At 39.6% G+C, this 20,285-nt stretch overlaps 1 protein-coding gene across 3 annotated transcripts in view; it reads left to right on the plus strand.

The window, feature by feature from the left end:
• The window catches only part of LOC127584074 (CTD small phosphatase-like protein 2), a 70,568-nt gene extending 51,309 nt beyond the window's left edge, over positions 1–19,259 (plus strand). For all 3 annotated transcript variants that reach the window (XM_052040623.1, XM_052040622.1, XM_052040621.1), the window contains 8 exons: positions 477–597; positions 3,414–3,525; positions 4,023–4,109; positions 5,079–5,141; positions 6,560–6,639; positions 10,815–10,941; positions 16,185–16,280; positions 16,922–19,259. In XM_052040623.1, coding sequence (XP_051896583.1) covers positions 477–597; positions 3,414–3,525; positions 4,023–4,109; positions 5,079–5,141; positions 6,560–6,639; positions 10,815–10,941; positions 16,185–16,280; positions 16,922–16,987 — 752 coding nt within the window. In that variant the 3' untranslated portion in view covers positions 16,988–19,259. The remainder of the gene's footprint in view (positions 1–476; positions 598–3,413; positions 3,526–4,022; positions 4,110–5,078; positions 5,142–6,559; positions 6,640–10,814; positions 10,942–16,184; positions 16,281–16,921) is intronic.
• The last annotated feature ends 1,026 nt before the right edge of the window (positions 19,260–20,285 follow it).

The following is a 20,285-nucleotide window of genomic DNA, read 5'->3' on the forward strand; positions in this document are numbered from 1 at the left end:
CTGTGTGAATTAATGGTCCACCTCGTGTTTTGTAAGTTGCAGTCAACCTTTCATCTGATTCTGTTGTACTTAAAAAAGCAAGATGGGAATCAAGCACAGGTTTCAGATGTAGTGCTAAAATCAGACAAGTGTATTTCCAGATAAATTTCTCAGCAGGGTCTATATCTGTATTTTGAAAGAAATGGCCATGAGCATCAAAAGCCACTTACAGCCTATGCTGCTGTGTTATCAACAAAAATCATTCTGGCAGAACAATCATGCCCTTTTCCACTTGTCCTTTGTAATTCATGGAAAGGTCTGGCCAGAAAAATGGTGGGGGAGAGGGGGAAAATGCTTTCATGCATGTGAGGAAAAGTAGATGTCAGAGTAAGGTGTCACGACCGTGCATTTCCTTAAACTGGGTAACTATGGGAAGCATGCTATCTTCTTAAAATTTTTATCCACCTTAAGATAATTTTTAATATGTTCATTTTTAGCACCAGAATTGAATGTGACGAATGCAGAACTTTGTAAGACAATATCTTCTCCTGACACTTATCCAGAGCCACCTGCTCACCCAGAGGCAAGCTACGAAGAAGACTGGGAGGTTTTTGATCCGTAAGTTTGGCAACAGTTGTTTATCAAAAATTGCAGAAAGTACAAATTCTATAACCTTCATAAATTTCAAAAATCAGTTATGATGCTTTTAGTTTGAAGATTTAGTTTGTTGATTTGCAAGAGGGCTGAAACTTAAAACTGCCACAAAATCCCTTAATTATAATTTTTTTTACAATGAAGAATGAGGCGGTTCAGCTCATCACTTGCATCTGTTACGAGTTTTGTTGAAGAGTTAGTCATACCCTTTTTAGATTTATTCATATAGAGTCGTACAACACAGAAATGGGCTCTTTGGCCCCCACTTCCAGGCCAACCATTTTGCCTATCTACACTAATCCCTTAGCATGCATTAGGTCCCTATCCTTCTATGCCTTGCCTGTTCAACTGCCTGTCTAAATGTCTCTTGAACGTAGTGATTGTATCTGATTCCATCACCTCCTCTGGCAGCAAGTTCCAGATATCAACCACTCTCTGTAAAAAAAAACTTTCCCCTCAAGTCTCCTTTAAAACTCCTTCCTCTCACCTTGAACCTTTGTCCTCTTGTTTTTGGTACCCCTACCAAGAGGAAAAGATTCTGACTACCTTATCTATCCCTTTATAATTTTATGTACCTTTATCAGGTCACTCCTCAGCTTCCTTCGCTCCAGAGAAAACAAGTCAGCCTATCCAATCCCTCCCATAACTAAAGTCCTCCAATCCAGGCAACATCCTGGTGAATCTCTCTGCACTCTCTCCAGCACCATCACATCCTCCTTGTGGTGTGGTGACCAGAATTGCACACAATACTTCCAAGTGCAGTCTAACAAGTGTTTTGTAAAGTTGCAACATAACATCCTAACTTTTATATTTTATGCCATGCCCTATGAAGGCAAGAATACCGTACGCTGCCTTTACCACCCTATCTACCTGTGTTGCCACTTTCAGAGAACTATGGACAGAGGTACCTGAGGGTCCCAGTTCATAAACATTCCTTAGCGCTCTACCGTTTCCTGTACATTTCCTGCCCCTGTTTGACTTCCCAGAGTAAATCACCTCACACTTGTTGGCATTAAATTCCATCTGCCAGTGCTCTGCCCAACTTTCCCTTCTATATCCTGCTGTAGCCTCAGGCAACCTTCCTCACTATCCACAACACCACAGCCAATTCTGGACATTAAAGGATATTGTGAAGCCTTGGATTCCATGATTAGATCACGATCTAAGTGAGTTGCAGAAGAAGTTCAAGGCTCTTCCTGTTCTTATGCTACCTCATACTGAGAAGCCAAATATCATCTTAGTGGCTTCTGAAAATTGGTTCTCTACTGGGCATAGCAAGAGATTGAGGGGCTAGTGTTAGATGAGAAATTTTGTCACTTAGTGAGCTGTGAATCCTTGGAATTCTCTAACCAAAGAGGTGTGGATATTCAGGGGAGGGATTGATTTTTGGAGTTATTAGTATGGAGACTCAATAGGAAAATTTGGTTGAGGTTAAAGTTCAGATCACCTGTGATCTTATTGAATTGGCAGAGCCTGCACCACCTATTTCTTATAATATTGCCTATCCCTTTTACCATAGATTTTAATGTAAATTGGTAACTCTGCAGACCTACCAGTGTAAGTACTGTAAATCCTTCTGCATTCAAATAAAATAATTAGAGATTAAGTGCTGCCATCTAGTGTATATATTTATTTTACAAGTTAGATCAAAACCATGAATATTGAACATTAATTATTTTTGGTGGAGGGAAAGGTTTCTACATGAGGGCAGCAGGTATCTCCAGTAGTAACATGCAGTTCTGAGGTACGTGGGTTTCCTAATACTGAAGAAGTGAGTGTTTTTTAAAATAGATAAAGATTTTTGAAATCAAAATGGAACAAAAAATGCTTAGGATGTTTAAATTGTAGGAGCAGAAAAAAACTTGTAAGTGCAGTTGGGTTCTTGTATATGCTTGAAGCATTTATTGCTTGGAGAAATTTCTGTAGTATTTATTTGTGTGTGCATGTGCACGTGTGTATATGTGTAATTGCACATGCATGTTTTCTGTGGCTGTGTTTGGGAGTTGTGGACTTTGCATCATGGCTGCCGCACTGTGATCAATGAACATCAGTACACAATGCAGTCACATGTACAGGTAGGGTGCCTGTGTAAATAAAGCTGAAATGTACCTGCTGTTACAAACTAAGACAGAAAAAAGAAGTCATTAAAATTGGTTAGCATTGCTTACTGATTTTAACAAAGAATGGGTCCCTGGCCTATACGTCATAAATTATACCAGCTAAAGACGTTTAGATGGGTACAAAAAAGTGCATTCTCCCCCCAAGTTTTTTTTAATTTGGCCATGAGAGCCACTACTATTGACTACTGCTATATGCCACTTTTGAGCCACGACTATATGAGCATGGTAGTATTTCAAGAATTCCCAAATTTATGTTTAAACATGAGAGAAAATAGGTTACAATGAAATAAGAGGGAGAATAGTACTGATAGAATTGTCCTGAGAATCTCAATGGGCTAAATGGCCTCCTTTGTCATTTGAAAAATCTGAAAAATAACCACACATTCTGCTTTGGGAGTGATATGCTAGGGTTCATGTGTAAAGATGGTCACATCACCAATTTCTTGAGGAATTTTGAAATGAACCCCCATGGACTTCAAATAGCTGGTAAAATGCGGATGCTACGCTTGAGCTGTGTATTCACTGTTTGCAGCGTAAAAGTGTCCCAGTACTTTTGATACCATCAAGAAGTTGAATGTTGTGCCATGTAGCTAGCTTAATTGCTGTAAAGCGAATGCTTTCACCATACATTTTAGCCATTTGTTTCTGCTTGTTTGATAGTTATTACTTCATCAAGCATGTACCACCACTAACGGAAGAACAGCTCAGTCGGAAACCAGCCCTGCCACTTAAAACCAGAAGTACACCTGAATTCTCTTTAGTCCTAGATTTGGTGAGCGAAATTATGCTTTAAAGTGTATGTATAAAACAATGTACTTTGAAATATTCACACATTATATGTATGTTACGTTGTATTTTCCATTTATACAGTAAAAATAACTGAAATAAGCTGATGCTGTTCAATGTGTAAGAGATAACAAAATGTGGTCTTGATTTTCAAATTAACCTTTGTTTTATTTTTCTTATATATGAGATTGCTGAGTTTGTTTATGAACAGGAAACAAAAGTAAGGAGGAGATGGTTAGCTGATGCAAACTAGGTATCTCTTCAACTAACAGACACCTGGAAAAAATGTGATAGCGAGTTTTTGACTCTTGCTAATGTGAGCTAATATTATCAGACGTTGGTCATGTAAACTCTAATTGATTTTTTTTCCAGATTGCCTTGTATAAAACTATAACTTAACCTGGTGTTAGTTAAAATGACAGTTTAATTTTCACATTCCCTTAATGTTGTTTTGTGATACTTGAAAATGTTTTATCTTGGCAGGATGAGACCCTGGTGCACTGCAGTCTCAATGAACTGGATGATGCAGCACTTACCTTTCCTGTCCTTTTCCAGGATGTGATTTACCAGGTAAGGTAACCTAGTCTTGCAATTTGGGAAATACTGGACCCTTTCAAATGCACAACTGTGTTTGCATGTTCTTGTCAAGCATCTCAAAGTATAATTCAGTTAGGGTCAGCCTTTGGGATGTACTGTGCATCACATTGCTGAATATTCTTGTGTGAAGATTCCACATCAGTGATGATCATATGGATTCAAGCAGGAGGCCATTGTCTTGTGGGGAGATGGAGAGATCTGAGAGCAGAAAATGTCTACAAAAGTCAAAAACGGCAGGTGTTGAAAATTTGAAATAAAAACAGGAAATGCTGGAAGACTTAGCAAGTCAGTTGTCAACCGTCATTTTAACAAAACTGGTGGAAAGAGAAACAGTTAATATTTCAGATCAAAGACATCTGTCAGAAAACAAGTTAGCTTTAAGACATGGAAGAGGGGAGGGATGGATATAACAAGGGTGTATGTCTGATGGGGTGAGACCAGTGTTGCCAAGGAAATACGTGGTCAGAGATGGGTTAATGATGGCAGTTGGAGAGAGGGAAAATGAACAAAAGCTGTGAAATGAGGGCAGTTAGAAAGTGCGAATATAGAAGTTGTGAAACACAGTGCTGTAGGACAATGTATAATTGAATAATGTGATGGTGAGGATATCTTGGCTGATCTGAACCAGTGTGACATTCTTTTGTCCAATACATTTCCTGGCTGCATGGACGCACCACTGAGATTCTAATTGGTTCTGTACACAAGGTTCAAGCAAGTCATCTTCTGAAACATATTTAAAGGAAATAATTCTAGTTAAAGGACCTCCTTGTCTTCATTCTCTTTCACCACCATCCCTTGCATCCTGCAACTAAAATATTCTTATGAGCTTTTGAAAAAATTATTTGTTTAATGATTACTTCCTCTTGCACCCTTTTGTCTTTGGCATGTAATCCTTTGTGATGTTGTAAGTTGCAGTAACTTTTCAAAACTTCATTGCTCTAGGTTTATGTACGGTTGAGACCTTACTTTCGGGAATTCCTGGAACGAATGTCTCAAATTTATGAGGTGAGTTTGAAAACAGTTTTATAAAAATAAGTGGTGTTGTATATTGGCCTGCAGCTGTAGCTTTTCCTTAGATCATTTAACATCACTTCCTAACATTCTGACAACAGTACTACTCTTGCTTTTGTTAAATTTCAAGTTAGCTTGAAATGCTGCACTATAAAGCTGAGCAAAAATATTTCCATCAGAATATGTGTTTCATTTATGCACAGCAGTTACACTTTATTAGACCTCCATCTTCTCTCCTTCCCCTATTGTTTTGCTTCGTCTGCAGTTGGTTAATATCAGCTGTGTAGCAACTGTTTAAAATGGAGGTTGTGCTTGTGGGGATTGTGAGCTCTGTGCGCTTGCTCGGTATTATTCTGTCTATGGAATCCAATTGGAAGTTCTAGTTTAAGAGCAAAAGGTACCCTCCATTTTAAAAAAAGGAACAGAAAACGCTAGCAATACTCAGCAGATTAAGTGGTATCTGGGGTATAGATAGGGTGAACACATTCAGTCTTTTTTCCCCCAGAGTTAGAGAATCAAGAACTAGAGGGCATAGGTTTAAGGTGAGAGGGTAAGATTTAATAGGAACAAACTTTACACCAAGGGTGGTATCTATGTGGAATCAAGCTGCCAGAGGAAGTGGTTGAGGCAGGTACAATAACAACTTTTAAAAGACAGTTGGACAGGTACATGGGTAGGAAAGGTTTAGAAGGTTATGGGCCAAACACTGGGAAATGGGACTAGCTTGGCTGTGGCATCTTGGTGGGCATGGACCGATTGGGCCGAAGGGCCTGTTTCCATGCTGTTTAACTCTATGACTCTAAAAGAGAGTTAATGTTTCAGATCCATGAATGTTTTATCAAATTTGGAAATATAAGGTAAGTTTTATCCAAGGGAGAAGCTTTTTGATTGGGTGGAAGGTTGGAGTAGCAAAAGGGATGACAGTGTAAGATGAAAGTTGGTTATGGGGCAATTAAAGATTGTCTCCAGAAGAGATGCAAATGGAAATAGCAGTATCAATATCTGAAATTGTTGAATTCAAATGACAAGTCCAGAAGGATGGTGGAAAGATTGATGATGATCCTAAGGCTTATTTTGAGTTTCATTGGAGCAGTATAGAAGGCAAAGAGTAGATAATTTAGACTGGGAGAGGGACAGAAGATTAAAGTCACAGGCACCTGTAAACACAGGCTCTCATTTGAAATTGTTCTTGTTTGTAATAGAGTTCTGGTAAATAATCTCAAGGTTTGCTTATTCTTTGACTAGTCATGGTGTAAGCTGATTGTTTATTTGGATAGGGTCCAGGTATAAGTTTCTTGGACATAGCATTTAAAAATGCTTTGAGAAAATATTTATACCATATATGCTGCATTAGAAATTTACTGTAGAAAAATAGGATGTTGTACATTAACACTTTTTCAATGTTTCTGTAGATTATTCTGTTCACTGCCTCCAAGAAAGTCTATGCAGACAAACTGCTGAATATTTTGGATCCTAAGAAACAGCTAGTCAGGTAAGTTCCATAAGTTGTGGTATAATTAATAAGAAGGGTGAAAACAAGATGAGTTAATATGCTCATAATTGTAGTTAATTTCCCTAATTATAGACCAGTGAGTCTTACCTCAGTGATTGGTAAGCTGATGGAGAAGATCCTGAGAGGCAGGATCTATGAACATTTGGAGAGGTATAATATGATTAGGAATAGTCAGCATGGCTTTGTCAAGGGCAGGTCCTGCCTTACGAGCCTGACTGAATTTTTTGAGGATGTGACTAAACAAATCGATGAAGGGAGAGCAGTAGATGTAGTGTATATGGATTTCAGCAAGGCATTTGATAAGGTACCCCATGCAAGGCTTATTGAGAAAGTAAGGAGGCATGGGATCCAAGGGGACATTGCAGTGTGGATCCAGAACTGGCTGGCCCACAGAAGGCAAAGAGTGGTTGTTGAAGGGTCGTATTCTGCATGACCAGTGGTGTACCTCAGGGATTTGTACTGGGACCCTTGCTCTTTGTGATTTTTATAAACGACCTGGATGAGGAAGTGGAGGGGTGGATTAGTAAATTTGCGGATGACACAAAGGTTGGGGGTGTTGTGGATAGTTTGGAGGGCTGTCAGAGGTTACAGAGGGACATAGATAGGATGCAAAGTTGGGCTGAGAAGTGGCAGATGGAGTTCAACCCACATAAGTGTGAAGTGGTTCATTTTGGTAGGTCAAGTATGATGGTAGAATATAGTATTAATGGTAGGACTCTTGGCAGTGTGGAGGATCAGAGGGATCTTGGGGTCCGAGTCCATAGGACGCTCAAAGCGGCTGCGCAGGTTGACTCTGTGGTTAAGAAGGCATATGGTGTATTGTCCTTCATCAATCGGGGAATTGAATTTAGGAGCCGAGAGGTATTGTTGCAGCTATATAGGTCCCTGGTCAGACCCCACTTGGAGTACTGTGCTCAGTTCTGGTCACCTCACTACAGGAAAGATGTGGAGGCCATAGAAAGGGTGCAGAGGAGATTTACAAGGATGCTGCCTGGAATGCGGAGCATGCCTTATGAAAGCAGGTTGAGGGAACTCGGCCTTTTCTCCTTGGAGCTACGGAGGATGAGGGGGGACCTGAGGTATATAAGATGATGAGAGGTATTGATCGGGTGGATAGTCAGAGGCTTTTCCCCAGGGCTGAAATGGTGGCCACAAGAGGACATAGGTTTAAGGTGCTGGGGAGTAGGTATAGAGGAGATGTCAGGGGTAAGTTTTTTCTTAGAGAGTGGTGAGTGCGTGGAATGGGCTGCTGGCAACAGTGGTGGAGGTGGATACGATAGGGTCTTTTAAGAGACTGTTGGATAGGTACATGGGGCTGAGAAAAATAGAGGACTATGGGTAAGCCTAGTAATCTCTAGGGTAGGGACATGTTCGGCACAGCTTTGTGGGCTGAAGGGCCTGAATTGTGCTGTAGTTTTTCTATGTTTCTAAGAGAGCTTTTGGCACTTTGGCCTTCATAAGTCAGGCATTGAGTACAGGAGTTGTTGTACAAGACGTTGGTGGGGCCGAATTTGGAGTATTGTGTGCAGTCCTGGTCACCTACCTACATGAAAGATATCAATAAACTTGTAAGAGTGCAGAGAAAATTTACAAGGATGTTGCCGGGACTTGAGGACCTGAGTTACAGGGAAAGTTTGAATAGGTTAGGATTTTGTTCCCTGGAGTGCAGGAGAACGAGGGGAGATCTTATATACAAAATTATTAGGGGTATAGATAGGGTGAATGCATACAGGCTTTTTCCCCTAAGGTTGGGTAAGACTAGAATTAGGGGACATAGGTTTAGTGTGAAGGGTGAAATATATAAGGGGAATCTGAGGGAGAACTTCTTCACTCAGAGGGTGGTGCGAGTGTGGAACGAGCTGCGAGCAGAAGTGGTAGATGCAATTGTAACATTTAAGAGAGGTTTGGATGGGTATGTGGATAGGAGGGGTTTGGAGGGATATGGTCCAGATGCAGGTAGATGGGACTCTGTAGAATATCAGGTCAGCATGGACAAGATGGGCCGAAGGGCCTGTTTCTGTGCTGTAGTGCTCTATGGCTCTTCTTCAACTGTCTCGATAAATATATGCTCTCAAGATTGGATTCTTTTTGTCTCTTAAGATAATCTCCCTACCTCCAGCATTTCCTCCAGCCATCCCATCTTCTTTGCTCTTCTCTTATTTTGGCTCTTTCTGCATTCCTGATTTCAATCATTCCAACCTCGACTCCCATGCCTTTATTGTCTTGGTCCTAAGATCTGAAGGTCCCTCCCTTAACCCAACACTTCTCCTTTAAGAGGTTTCTTAAGGTCTGTCTCTTTGACCAAACATCTGGAGACCTTCCCCTTTCCTTCTGTTTGACAGTGTCAAATTGTATTTGATCATGGTCCTTTGGAGTGCCTTTGGGATTTTTAACTATATATAAAAAATAATTGAGACTTGAATTACTTCGGGGTTGCCCTGGGCAGCAAATTGAAATCTTCAGTATGTGGATAGAATTCCATCTGAAGACCAGTTAAGCACTGACATTAAGCACAGGGTTTAGAGACCCAGATTTTTGAGAGAACTGAATTCCAATTGATCTCAACCGAAGCAGCAACCCAATTTGCTGTTGTGAAATCCATGATTTAAGGTGGTTTCTAAAGTGCCTTGCCTAACTTTGTTCTGTAAATGATACCCTCAAGAATACAATAGAGAAGGTTTCCTCCTTTATTTTACTTTCATTACTAGGTAGGAAAATCATTAACTTTTAGTTAGTTTTGTGCTTGGATGCGGATATGCATCTTTGTTTTGTCTGATCTCCAGTTGTGATTCATTGGCCAATAATCTGTGTTGCTGCCCCTTGGCCTCTCCAGTTGCTTTATATTCATTCATAGATGTAGGCATCACTGATAAGGCCGGAATTCATTGTCCGTGACTAATTGTCCCATGAACCAAGTGGTTTACTAATCCATTTTAAGAGTCAGGTGAGAATTAACTGCATTTCAAGAAGCACAAGTAGGCCAATGAACAAAGATGAATTTTAAAGACAATCCAATCACTTCATTTACTTTTTATTCAAGTTTTATATTTAATTAACTGAATCTAGATTATCCTAGGGTGGAATTTGAACTTGTCTCTGCATCATTAGTCCTGGCCTCTGGACTTCCAGTGCAGTTATGTGACCACTCATGCCCCAGTCTACCTCTGTTGTTGGCAAGGAGGTCTGGAGGATCATTGGGGTAAAATGCTTATTTCCACCTGCCCTTCCCTTTTAGGAAAAGTAGTTGGCCCTATGATAATGCTGTTGAACTCACTGTCTCCCCCTCTACACTTTAGAGTTTAACAATATCACAGTGTAATATGCAAAAAGGACGATCTTAAGATCTTGCACTTATTTAATGTCTTGTATGACGCTACAATGCTGAGAAACCTTTTAGTAAATTAATTACGATCATAGTGGTAGCAAATTTGTGCACAGCAAGATCCACACAATGCAATTCCATGATTTATTTCATCTGCTAATATTTGATGACTGATAAATGTTGTTTATGGGGCCGGAAGAACTTCCATTGAATAATGCCATGGAATGTTTGATGTCCACCCACACAAGACTTATTACATGCATGTAGAAAGATTTGCAGTTTAACATCTCATCTAAAAGTTGGCCTCTCTCCATTGCAACACTCAGTGCTGCAGTGCATTGACCATTAAGGTAAAGTGCTCGCAAAGGGCCTTAATCTGTAATCTTTCAGAGATGAGAATGCTAACACCAATTCTGTCATGAATGTAAGGTGGTGGGATAATTTAAGCAAGAGAATAAAATTGTAACATGATTCTGATGCAAAAATTCTTGTGCAGTCTTGCCTGGTTCAGTCCTATAATCCTACTATATGTGGTGCAGCCTGTTGATACTTTGCTGTATGTCATTACCTCTTTGGATTCTTTGAGCATCTACTGTTGAAACTGCACTCTTGTTACCATCTGCGATTTGGCCAGTTTATGGTGCATAATAATTAGCTTACTGCCAATATTTCTTACATCGAGGCCACACTTCATACCTTGGATCATTAGTATTTTGATCCTTTTTAAAATGCCAGTTCATTCATGTTTTTAACTTTTTTTTAATCTATCCTAGTCTTTATTTTCACTCTAGTTTTTTTTATTATGCTTAACCTGTGATGTTTTTTCATCTAGGCATAGGCTATTCCGTGAGCATTGTGTGTGTGTGCAGGGAAATTACATAAAGGATTTGAATATCCTCGGAAGGGATCTTTCAAAAACAATCATTATCGACAACTCTCCGCAAGCCTTTGCTTACCAGGTTAGTTGAAGAATCTTCCAATGGGGAGCAAGGACGGGAGAAGTGCTGGAGAGTTCAGTATTGTGTTCTGACTGTTTTTGGTTTTGCTTCACAGAAACTAAATCTGAATAATTTTCTTGTAGCATAAGTCAGCTGAGAGCCTCAGGAGATTAGAAACAGAATGTAGCTGGGCTGCTTTAATATATACTGTCCTGTTTCTTGCTTTTCATGTTCATAATTTTGTGATTATTTTAGCCTTGACAGATCTAAAGGTGTCAATTCAAATCCCATCATGGGAACTGAATTCAGTTATTAAAAACAATCTGGAGTACATAAATACAAGTTATAGTAGCCATGTTGTTATCAGATTATCATAAATTCCCATCTGATTCATTAATATCTCTAAGGAAAGAAAATTGTCTATCCTTACCCTGTCTCTATTATATGTAATTAACTCTCAACAACTCTGAAATGGCTAAACAAGCCAGATAGCATTTAGGGTTGGTCAATAGTTGTTGGTCTTGCCAATTACATCCACGTCCCATGATTAATTAAAATGTTTCAATCCATTTGCTGAAGTTGTTCAGTGGACTGGATTCATAATCATTTACAGAGACCAGGCTTTTTCTGTACGAGAACTGTCCAAGAAATCTGCTAGACTGCTGTTATCCTATTATCATGCAGTGTCACTAATGAGAAATATAACCACTTTCCTTAATCTGTGGATGATGTGTGAAAATGGAGTAAGGATACCCAAAGATATTTCTGATCTTCAAAAGAAAAAGGGAAAATGACCATTTGCATCCTGAGGATAATATTAACTGCCAACCAAAACTTATTCTTCTAAATGTTAATTTATGGATTACAATAATGTTTCATCTTTTTTCAGTTTTCCCATATTAGTTTGGGGCATCATTTCCCTTTTATTAGCTTATGTAACAATATTTCCAAATGACATTCATGGGCCAATTGGTGTGAAAAATAAAATGGTACACCACTAAACTGGGATTATGAAATTATGCTCTCAGTTTATCAGTATTGTGAAATAGCTACAGAGGCCTGTCCCAGGTGTAATCTAAACCCAAACTAAGAACATTTGAAGGATGACTTTATAGAGGTTTTCAAAGTTATGGAAGAGTTTAATAGGATAGATATAGCAAAAATTTTTCCACTACCAAGCAGGACCAAAATAGTGGCCATAATCTAAGATAGTCATTTCTAATTTCAATGGGAATTGAAGCATGCAACTCATTTCCACAGGGAATAGTTGAGGTGAATAACAGAGATGCCTTTTAGAGGAAGCTGCATAATTACATCGGGGAGAAAGGAATAAGGGGATATGTTATAGAAACAGAAAATGTTGAAAATGCTCAGAAGGTCAAGTGGCATCTGTAAAGAAAGAAATAGAATTCACATCTCAGGTAGATGTCTTTCAAGGAAAGTTCAAATCAAGCATACTTTCAGTTGCAGAGAAAGAGTAAAGAGGCTGTGGAATATGGAGAGAACATGGAATATCAGGCAGGGTGCAAAGGTACCAGTCTACACTGAGATTGTGTCTTGTGGATCCATTAGTTAAGATCATGACTTCAAATCTGCAGCCCAACACTTCTCTCAGTCTTTCTTGCCACAATGCTGCTCCTCACTTTCAGAGGAGCTAAGCTACCAAAAGCATGAGAAACTCTTCAACCTACACCTCCTTCACTCCAGAAACAAGGTCACACCCAACTCCAGTTATCAAACTTGTGTACGCAGATGAAGTGCAACGCCATCATCTTACAACAAAAGTCTACATTGGGACCCTGAAAAATATGGAGTGCTTCCTATATCTCAGGAGGCACATCGCATTGAAGGCAGACATTGATGATGGAATTCACCATTGCCTTCAGTTCACCAGCACAGCTTTTGGCCATCTGAGGAAAGGAGAGTATTTAAATATCAAGACCTTGGATCTGGCTCAGACCTCATGGTCTACCAGGCAGCAGTGATCCCTCCCCTCCTCTGCCTTTTGAGGATTTGATTGATGAATGGTGGTAAACAATCAAACAGCTAATAGAAAGGGGAGCTTTCAAGAACATCTCCCGTCTTCAACAATGGCAGGCCCAGCATGTGAATGCTAAAGAATTCACATGTTCATCCAGAAATGCCATCTCGATTTCATCCTGAGATGCCCACCATCTCAGAAGTCAATCTCAAGCCAATTCAGTTCATTCCAGATGGTTTTAAGAAATGGCCAAAAGCACTGGATGGAGCAAAGACCACAGGACAGGCAACATCCCAGCTGGAGTACCTGTACCTGTAGCCAAGCTGTTCCAGAACAGTTATAACACAGATCTACACAACAATATGGAATTTGTCCATGTATGTCCTTTTCACTGTTCTGGGCCCAACCATCACAAAAAGCAGGACAAATCCAATGTAGCTCAATATCCCCTAATCAGTCTACCCTCAGTCATCAGCGAAGTGATAAAATTATGGTCAATAGTGCTAACAAGCGGCACTTAATCACATTTGGCCTACTCGGGTACCCAATTAGGGTTTCACCAGGTCCACTCAGCTCCAGATCACATCACGATGTGAACCCAAGAGCTGAATTATGAAGCTCTGTTGAGAATAACTGCCCTTTATATCAAGCCCCAACCATCTTCAGCTGCTTCATCAATGATCTAACCATTTATCCCTGACATTCAGTGGCATTATGACTTCTGAGTTCCCTTCCATCGATATCCCAGAGCTTACCATTGGATCAGCCACATAAATACCATCGCTCCAAGGGCAGGTTGGAGGCTGGGTATCCTGCTGCAAGTGACATGCCTCCTGACAACCTTTCCAACATGGCACATGATTGGATCTCACTCTCCCTTAAGCTCCAACCGTTTCTCCTGTGGCACACTCTGTGGGTCCCATCAGCCACTTCAGAGCTCACAGAACTGGAGTGAGACTAAGTCATCGTTGATGCTAAGGGACTACTTTAGAAAAAGGAAGCACAAGTGGTGGTGTTGGTTGAGAGGGTGATGAAGGCTTGTTATTCACAGCTGATCTGTCTGGAAGATGGGTAAATAGAAGGCAAATGAAAACTGAGGAGAAAACAAAATATTGCAACCGTGAGGTACAAACCATTGCAAATACTAGAAATCCGAAATAAAGCAGAGCATGCTGTAAATACTTAGCAGGTTAGGCAGTCTGTGGAGAGAGAAAAATGCAATTAACATAGATTGATGACCATTCATGAAATCTGTCTAGTTTTGATATAAACTAAAAAAGGCTGGTTATCTGAAATTAGTGATTTAATGTTAAGTCCTGAGGGATGTAATGTCCCAATGATGTAATGTCAGACAATGAAATTCTGTTCCTCTAGTTTACATTGGATTTTGTTGAAAGAGCATAAAAAACTAAAGGCGAAGTAAAACTCAGGATTACCCTTGTCGATTGAATGGAGGTGTTTTGCAAAATGGTCAGTATTTGGTGTATTTGTCCAGTGTGGTGGAGACCACATCATGAGTACTGAATGCGGTACACTAAATAGGAAGAGGTGCATGTGAATAGCTGGTTCACCTGAGAGGAATGTTTGAGTCTCTGGATAGTGGAAAGGGGAAAGATGCACCTCGTACTATTATATCTGAAAATGCCATGCAAAAGGGGGCTGGATACTGGTGAAAATAGTCTGAACTAGGGATCAGTCTCTTCTGAGTATTTTATGCAAATGAAATGAGAAGCTATGCCCGATGTGGCATAATGTTAAAGGTGATGGAAATTGTGGAGAATGATCATTTGAGACTGGTGGAGTGGAGGATGGTAATATGAGGAACCTTTATCTTGCTCAGAGTGGGAGAGAATGAGAGCCCATGTAGAAAATGGAACAGATGCAGTTGAGAGCCCTGTCAAACATGGTGGAAAGAAAACAATGGGTAAGGAAAAAGGAAGATACCTGTGAAGCACAATGTAAAGATGTCATCGTCAGAATAGATATGATAGATCTGGAGAAACTGAGAGAATTGAATGGAGTCCTTACGGAAAGCAGAAGGGAAGAGATTTGACGAAGATAGTGGGAGTCTGTGGGCCTGGAATGGATATTGATTGCTGACTATTTCCTGAAATGGGGATAGAAAAGTCGGGAACTAGAAGGGAAGAGTCTGGTATGGAGCATGTGAAAGTGGTGATAAGGTGGAAATTGTAGCAAAGGTGATGAAACTGATGTTCTGTGTGAGAGACTGAAGCCTACTAATGCAGTCATCAATGTGCTGGAGATAAAAGTGAAAGAGAGAGACTGAAAAGGGCTTAAACAAGGACTGTTCCACACATCCCACAAAGAGATGGACATGGTTCAGATCCATGCAGGTTCTCATAGCTACAGCCTCGGAAGAAGTAAGTGGAGTTAATGAAGAGGTTGCTCATTGTGAGAACAAGTTCAGCCAAGTTGGGCCTTTCTTTGTTCGTGGAAGAAGGAAAGGACTATCAACCTATTTTGATGTGGGATGGAGGGATTGGATACCTGTGATTTAAAAATGACCTAGTTGGGACCCGAAATCTGAAAACTCAATGTGTATGCTATCTGATGTGACATGGATATAAATGAAAAGAGACTGGACAAGTGGAGACCAAACAGAGTCACAAGTGGAAATAAGTTCTGTGGGACAGGAACAAGCTGAAACATTGAGTCTCCAGGATAGTCCTGCATGTTGATCTTGAGGAGGAAATAGAAACGGGCTATGCATGCTTGAGGACTATGATTTTGAAGGTTGTGCAGGGAAGATCTCCAGAAGAAATGAGGACCATGATTGAGAAACAGTAGTAGTGGAGCATGTTCTAAAGGATTTAGATGAAGTGAATTAGGAGGTAGCTCATGTGGAGCATAAATTTGACTATGGACCATTTTGGCCAAGTGTCTGATTCCTTACTGCAGATCTGATTGTATTCTTGAGGAAAAAGAAACTTGGGCCAAATATCTGCATATATGCTCATTCTATTTGGGGCCAGTTGGGTCCTTGCTGTTAAGTGTGGCTGACCTTCTAATTTAGGAAAGATGTTGCATGGGGAAAAACTGAATAGAGAAACCTTAAATTAATGTTTCTTTGGAGTATTTCCTGTTTTTTAGTATTTGAGAATATTGTGATTGTTTATATGTGCACTGATATACTCCCAGACTCCTCCAATTTGAGGTATAATTGATGTGAACCTTGGGACTGCTATACAGCTGCTATTGTTGTAGCTTGTGTAACAAGCTGTTTGTGCCATTGTAAAATATACTTTCAATCCTTTTCTATCAGCTATCCAATGGAATTCCAATTGAAAGCTGGTTCATGGATAAGAATGACACAGAGCTTTTGAAACTGATTCCATTTTTAGAGAAACTTGTAGAACTGGTAAGTTATGATGGCTGTCATTAAATAGCATATTTAAGAGTATTTCCTATTAAGGCTTTTGTAGGAAGAGTCCCCATTTATTGCCTGGTCTTTGCTAACCTTAACTGGTCCAAGCTGTCTGGTAATTGAGTGCTTATAATGGCAAGGAAATTTCTATAATCTCCATTCTTAATTTCTATCCAGTGACCCGCATGGGAAATTGCACATTGGGATGTTTAAGGGCAGCTCTGGATTTAAGTGCGATGCTCCCACTAGTCAAATAATTCTGCCAGCACAATTTCATGTGTCTTGCAGCATGTACCCATTCTTTCAAGCAAAGAAATGAATATTAGAGCTGAGAAAGGGTTACTCAGATGTATTTAAGTCATCTGGCATTTGGCAAGATCTCACATATTGAAATCAGCTGTTAAGTTTGCTAGTTCTACCACACAGTCATTCCCTCAGCTGCACAGTTCTATCAGTGGATAGTGCTTCTAGAGATACCTGTACCACAAGCAGCATGAATGCACTTTGAAATAAATTGCTTAGCCTGCTTTCCCCTACATCCTGTGGCAACACCACTGGAGATTTCACTGGCTGCTAATGAACCAGCAGAACAAAATTTAAATTGAGCTCACTCTTCTAATATACTTCTCTCTCAGAATGAAGATGTTCGACCCCACATCAGAGAGAAATTTCGTTTGCACGATTTACTCCCTCCGGATTAAGACCATGTTGCCAACACCATCTCTGAAGGGGGCGGAGGAGAAGTCAAAAGCAGGACCCTTTGGACTACAAGACATTGCCATTACTGTTGAAATTTGCATTTTTGTACCTCGTCTTGCTTTTCTTGTCTTGGACACCCACAATTAACCAAGGGGTTGCAGAGAGTGAACTCAGTCTCAAAGATTTAGGTGGTCTGGAACAGAAAAGGATATTGCAGGGGTTTTTTTTAAAAAAAACAAAATAAGAAACGGTATATGCAGTCAAAAAATCTGAACGTGCAGATCCCGATAGCACATGTACAGCACGCAATAGATATTCTGTTGTCCTATTTGATGTGCTTCTAAAGACAGTTTGCTGGTAACAAGTGTGAAATGCTGTGGTCTGTTGCAATACATGTTGATGAGACTTTGACTGTATCAGCTATCAATGGTTGGCACTTTCCTTTGTGACACACAAATCAACACTTTCTAAAAGTACTTCTGTTTTTGCCACCAGCATTTTGCTTAACCTGTATTATCACAGGTCTGCATTGGAGGAGAATGCTGATTCTGTTTTTCCTCTGGGTGGTGCTTTTTAAAGTGGTCTTTACCCACTTTTTAAAATGCAGGTCTCATTTCAACAGGAATGGCCAGTATAATATAAAAAGAATACAAAAAATTTATGGTTCAGGTTTTAGGCTTTTATGTTTTCCTAGTATATGAAATAATATCCAATTATAAAAGCATTCCTTTTAACTATAATGTAATGTAGAATGCCTCCCCCCTTCCCCAACCTCCTTCAATTCCCCAAACAAGAAAGAATCTTATCTAATTTGAGTCACCACCTTCCTGCTTTGACTGGCTGTGAAGTAATGTATATTTGTTAAAATGATAAATCTATAGGTTAGTCAAAATAAATCACATACGTAACATACAAGTTTATTTATATTAAAGAACAGAAGTTTTCACCCACAGTAGCTGTAATCTTTTAAGAGAAGGGGTGAGGGCACAAGAGGAGAGACTGATACAGAAATTACAGAAAGTATTGCAATTGCATTTTAATCTTGATTTTTAGAATCCATAAACTGCACAGTCTCAGCCTGGGCAGAGGGAAGAATGAGAAATGTGCTGGGGAGAAGTGGGGAAAAATTATTACAGTTGATCAAGTCTAACGGGCTCAGGACTCACTGTCTGGTCTGCCTTCTAGCATCTGCTGTCACAATGCAATGTAGTGCCACTCTTTCTGGAGTCTTTAGGGTGAATGTAATGGAAGCATGACCAGTGGTGGCAGGAGAATGGCAGTGTGCGAGTCAAGCTTGTAGGGCCTGTGTTCTAGTTGTTCTCTCCCCCTTCTCCCTTTTCTCTTCCTCCTCCCCATCCTTCCCAATCTAAGTAAATTAGGTTGTTATTCCCCTGTTTTAAAAAAAAAGTCTCCCTTCTCCCCACCCACTCCCAGTATGTCTGCTGGCTTACTTTTTCCACAGTATTGTTTACTCGAAGGAGCATTGCATGAATTGCCTCTAGACTGCATCGATATGCCACAGGTATCGCCATGGACTCATTTTCTAAGGAAACTGGAGAAAGCGGCACTTTTTTTATGGAGAGGAGCCAGGTGCATTTCCTTTGGTTTAGAACTTTAGAAGATTGTTCAGGTCGAGGTGTGTGGTAGCAAAGGAATGGTGAGCAGCACATGAATGAGGATGCCAGTTAAATTTTTTTATGTATATTACCAGTTTACTTGTACAAAACTTTCTTGTACAAAACTACATGCAGCTTCATTTAAAAAAAAATCCTTAAAATAAGGAGAAATCTTTTTAAAGAAAGCGGTTTAATTTTTGTATTTTTGATTTTATGAAAGGCATGAGTTATGTCTACTTTTTCAGTGTATTAATGAAGATTTTAACTTTTCATCAGGTTGAGCGTTTTTCTTACTATTATCTATTGTGTATGTAGTTAGCACATTGTGACACTGAAACGTTAAAATCTAGCATGTAGAAATAAGCCTGTTTTTTGTGGGGAGGACGAAAACCCTTTTATCCATTAAATATTTTAATCATGGCAGGTTTTTCTGCAGAAAATAATTTGAAAAGCGTTTGCATTTCAGAGAAATACTGATTTTGTATTTAAAGAAAGGTATTTTGCTTGCAGGAATCTATTTACTACAGATTCACTTTAATGATAACCTTTGAGATGTATTTAAATACCTTAGGGCATCTGGGCATCTTTCTTTATGCTGTTTGTCATTTTGTCTTTATTGAAATAAAAAATGTACAGAACATTACTTTTACAAATGTTACAAACATTTTGAAGTTTTGCAAATTGTGCGTCAAAGTAATCCAAACCTAATCTCACTACCCCAGCTCTTTCCCCATGAGCCCACGCCTTCCTCTGTCGAAATTATCTGATGCTTCTTTAAAAGGTGATAGGTCTCTGTCTCAACTTCTTCCTGCAACAAAAAAAATCATGCTCCAACTTTTTGATTTGCACTTAATGCCTTAATTCAGCAAAAGCAGGACAATTATCATATTTGTATTGGAGTTAAAGCAAAGAGTCATCACAAGGTAATAATTCCTTTTCATCAGGAGGAACAACAAAGAGTTTGTCTCCTGAACGTTCTCCTCACTTTGTCTTTTAAGAAGTTCTACTACTCAAGTAGTTAGAATTCTTAAAGATAGGGATATATTGATTGATATTCTCATATAGACAGCTCCTTCAATTCTCTCTCTGTCTTTGCATTCCCTGGAATTCAGAAGGTTAGGATGATTTGAACAAAGTTTTTAAGATGTTAAAGGTAACTGATAGGATGAAGAGAAAATCTCTTTCTACTGTCTGGGGAGACCAGGACTTGTGTGGGGGTGTAAAAATTAGGCCTAGCCTTTCAGGACAAGTTATGAAATAATTCTATATGCTAAAAACAGTTGAAATTTGTAAATGCCAGTCGATGTTTTGTTATTTGTTAGTTCTGAAACAGGCTGAGATTTTTGTTAACCAAAGCAAAGAAGGGATTGTCCAAAAGCAGATTTATGGAATTTAGTCACTGATTGAGCCATGATCTCTCTAAACAGCAACAAGAACTCAAGGCTGTTATCAGCTGCTTGTTCTTGTTGTCCTATGTTCCGGTTGTGGAACACACTTAACTTAGTGTGCAGCTGAATCAGATAGCACATCCAATAGTTTGATCTTGTTCAGTGTCAATTTAGCTGATTTGGGCTGTGGCAGTGGACATTGTTACAATTTTCAGTTTTGCCTCACCTCTCCAGTAGTTGGAACGGTCAAAATAGTGTCGTAGAGAGAAGCAATGCCAAAACAGGCCCTTCGGCCC

Source organism: Pristis pectinata, chromosome 28 (assembly GCF_009764475.1).
Source record: "Pristis pectinata isolate sPriPec2 chromosome 28, sPriPec2.1.pri, whole genome shotgun sequence".
Classification (NCBI taxonomy): domain Eukaryota; kingdom Metazoa; phylum Chordata; class Chondrichthyes; order Rhinopristiformes; family Pristidae; genus Pristis; species Pristis pectinata.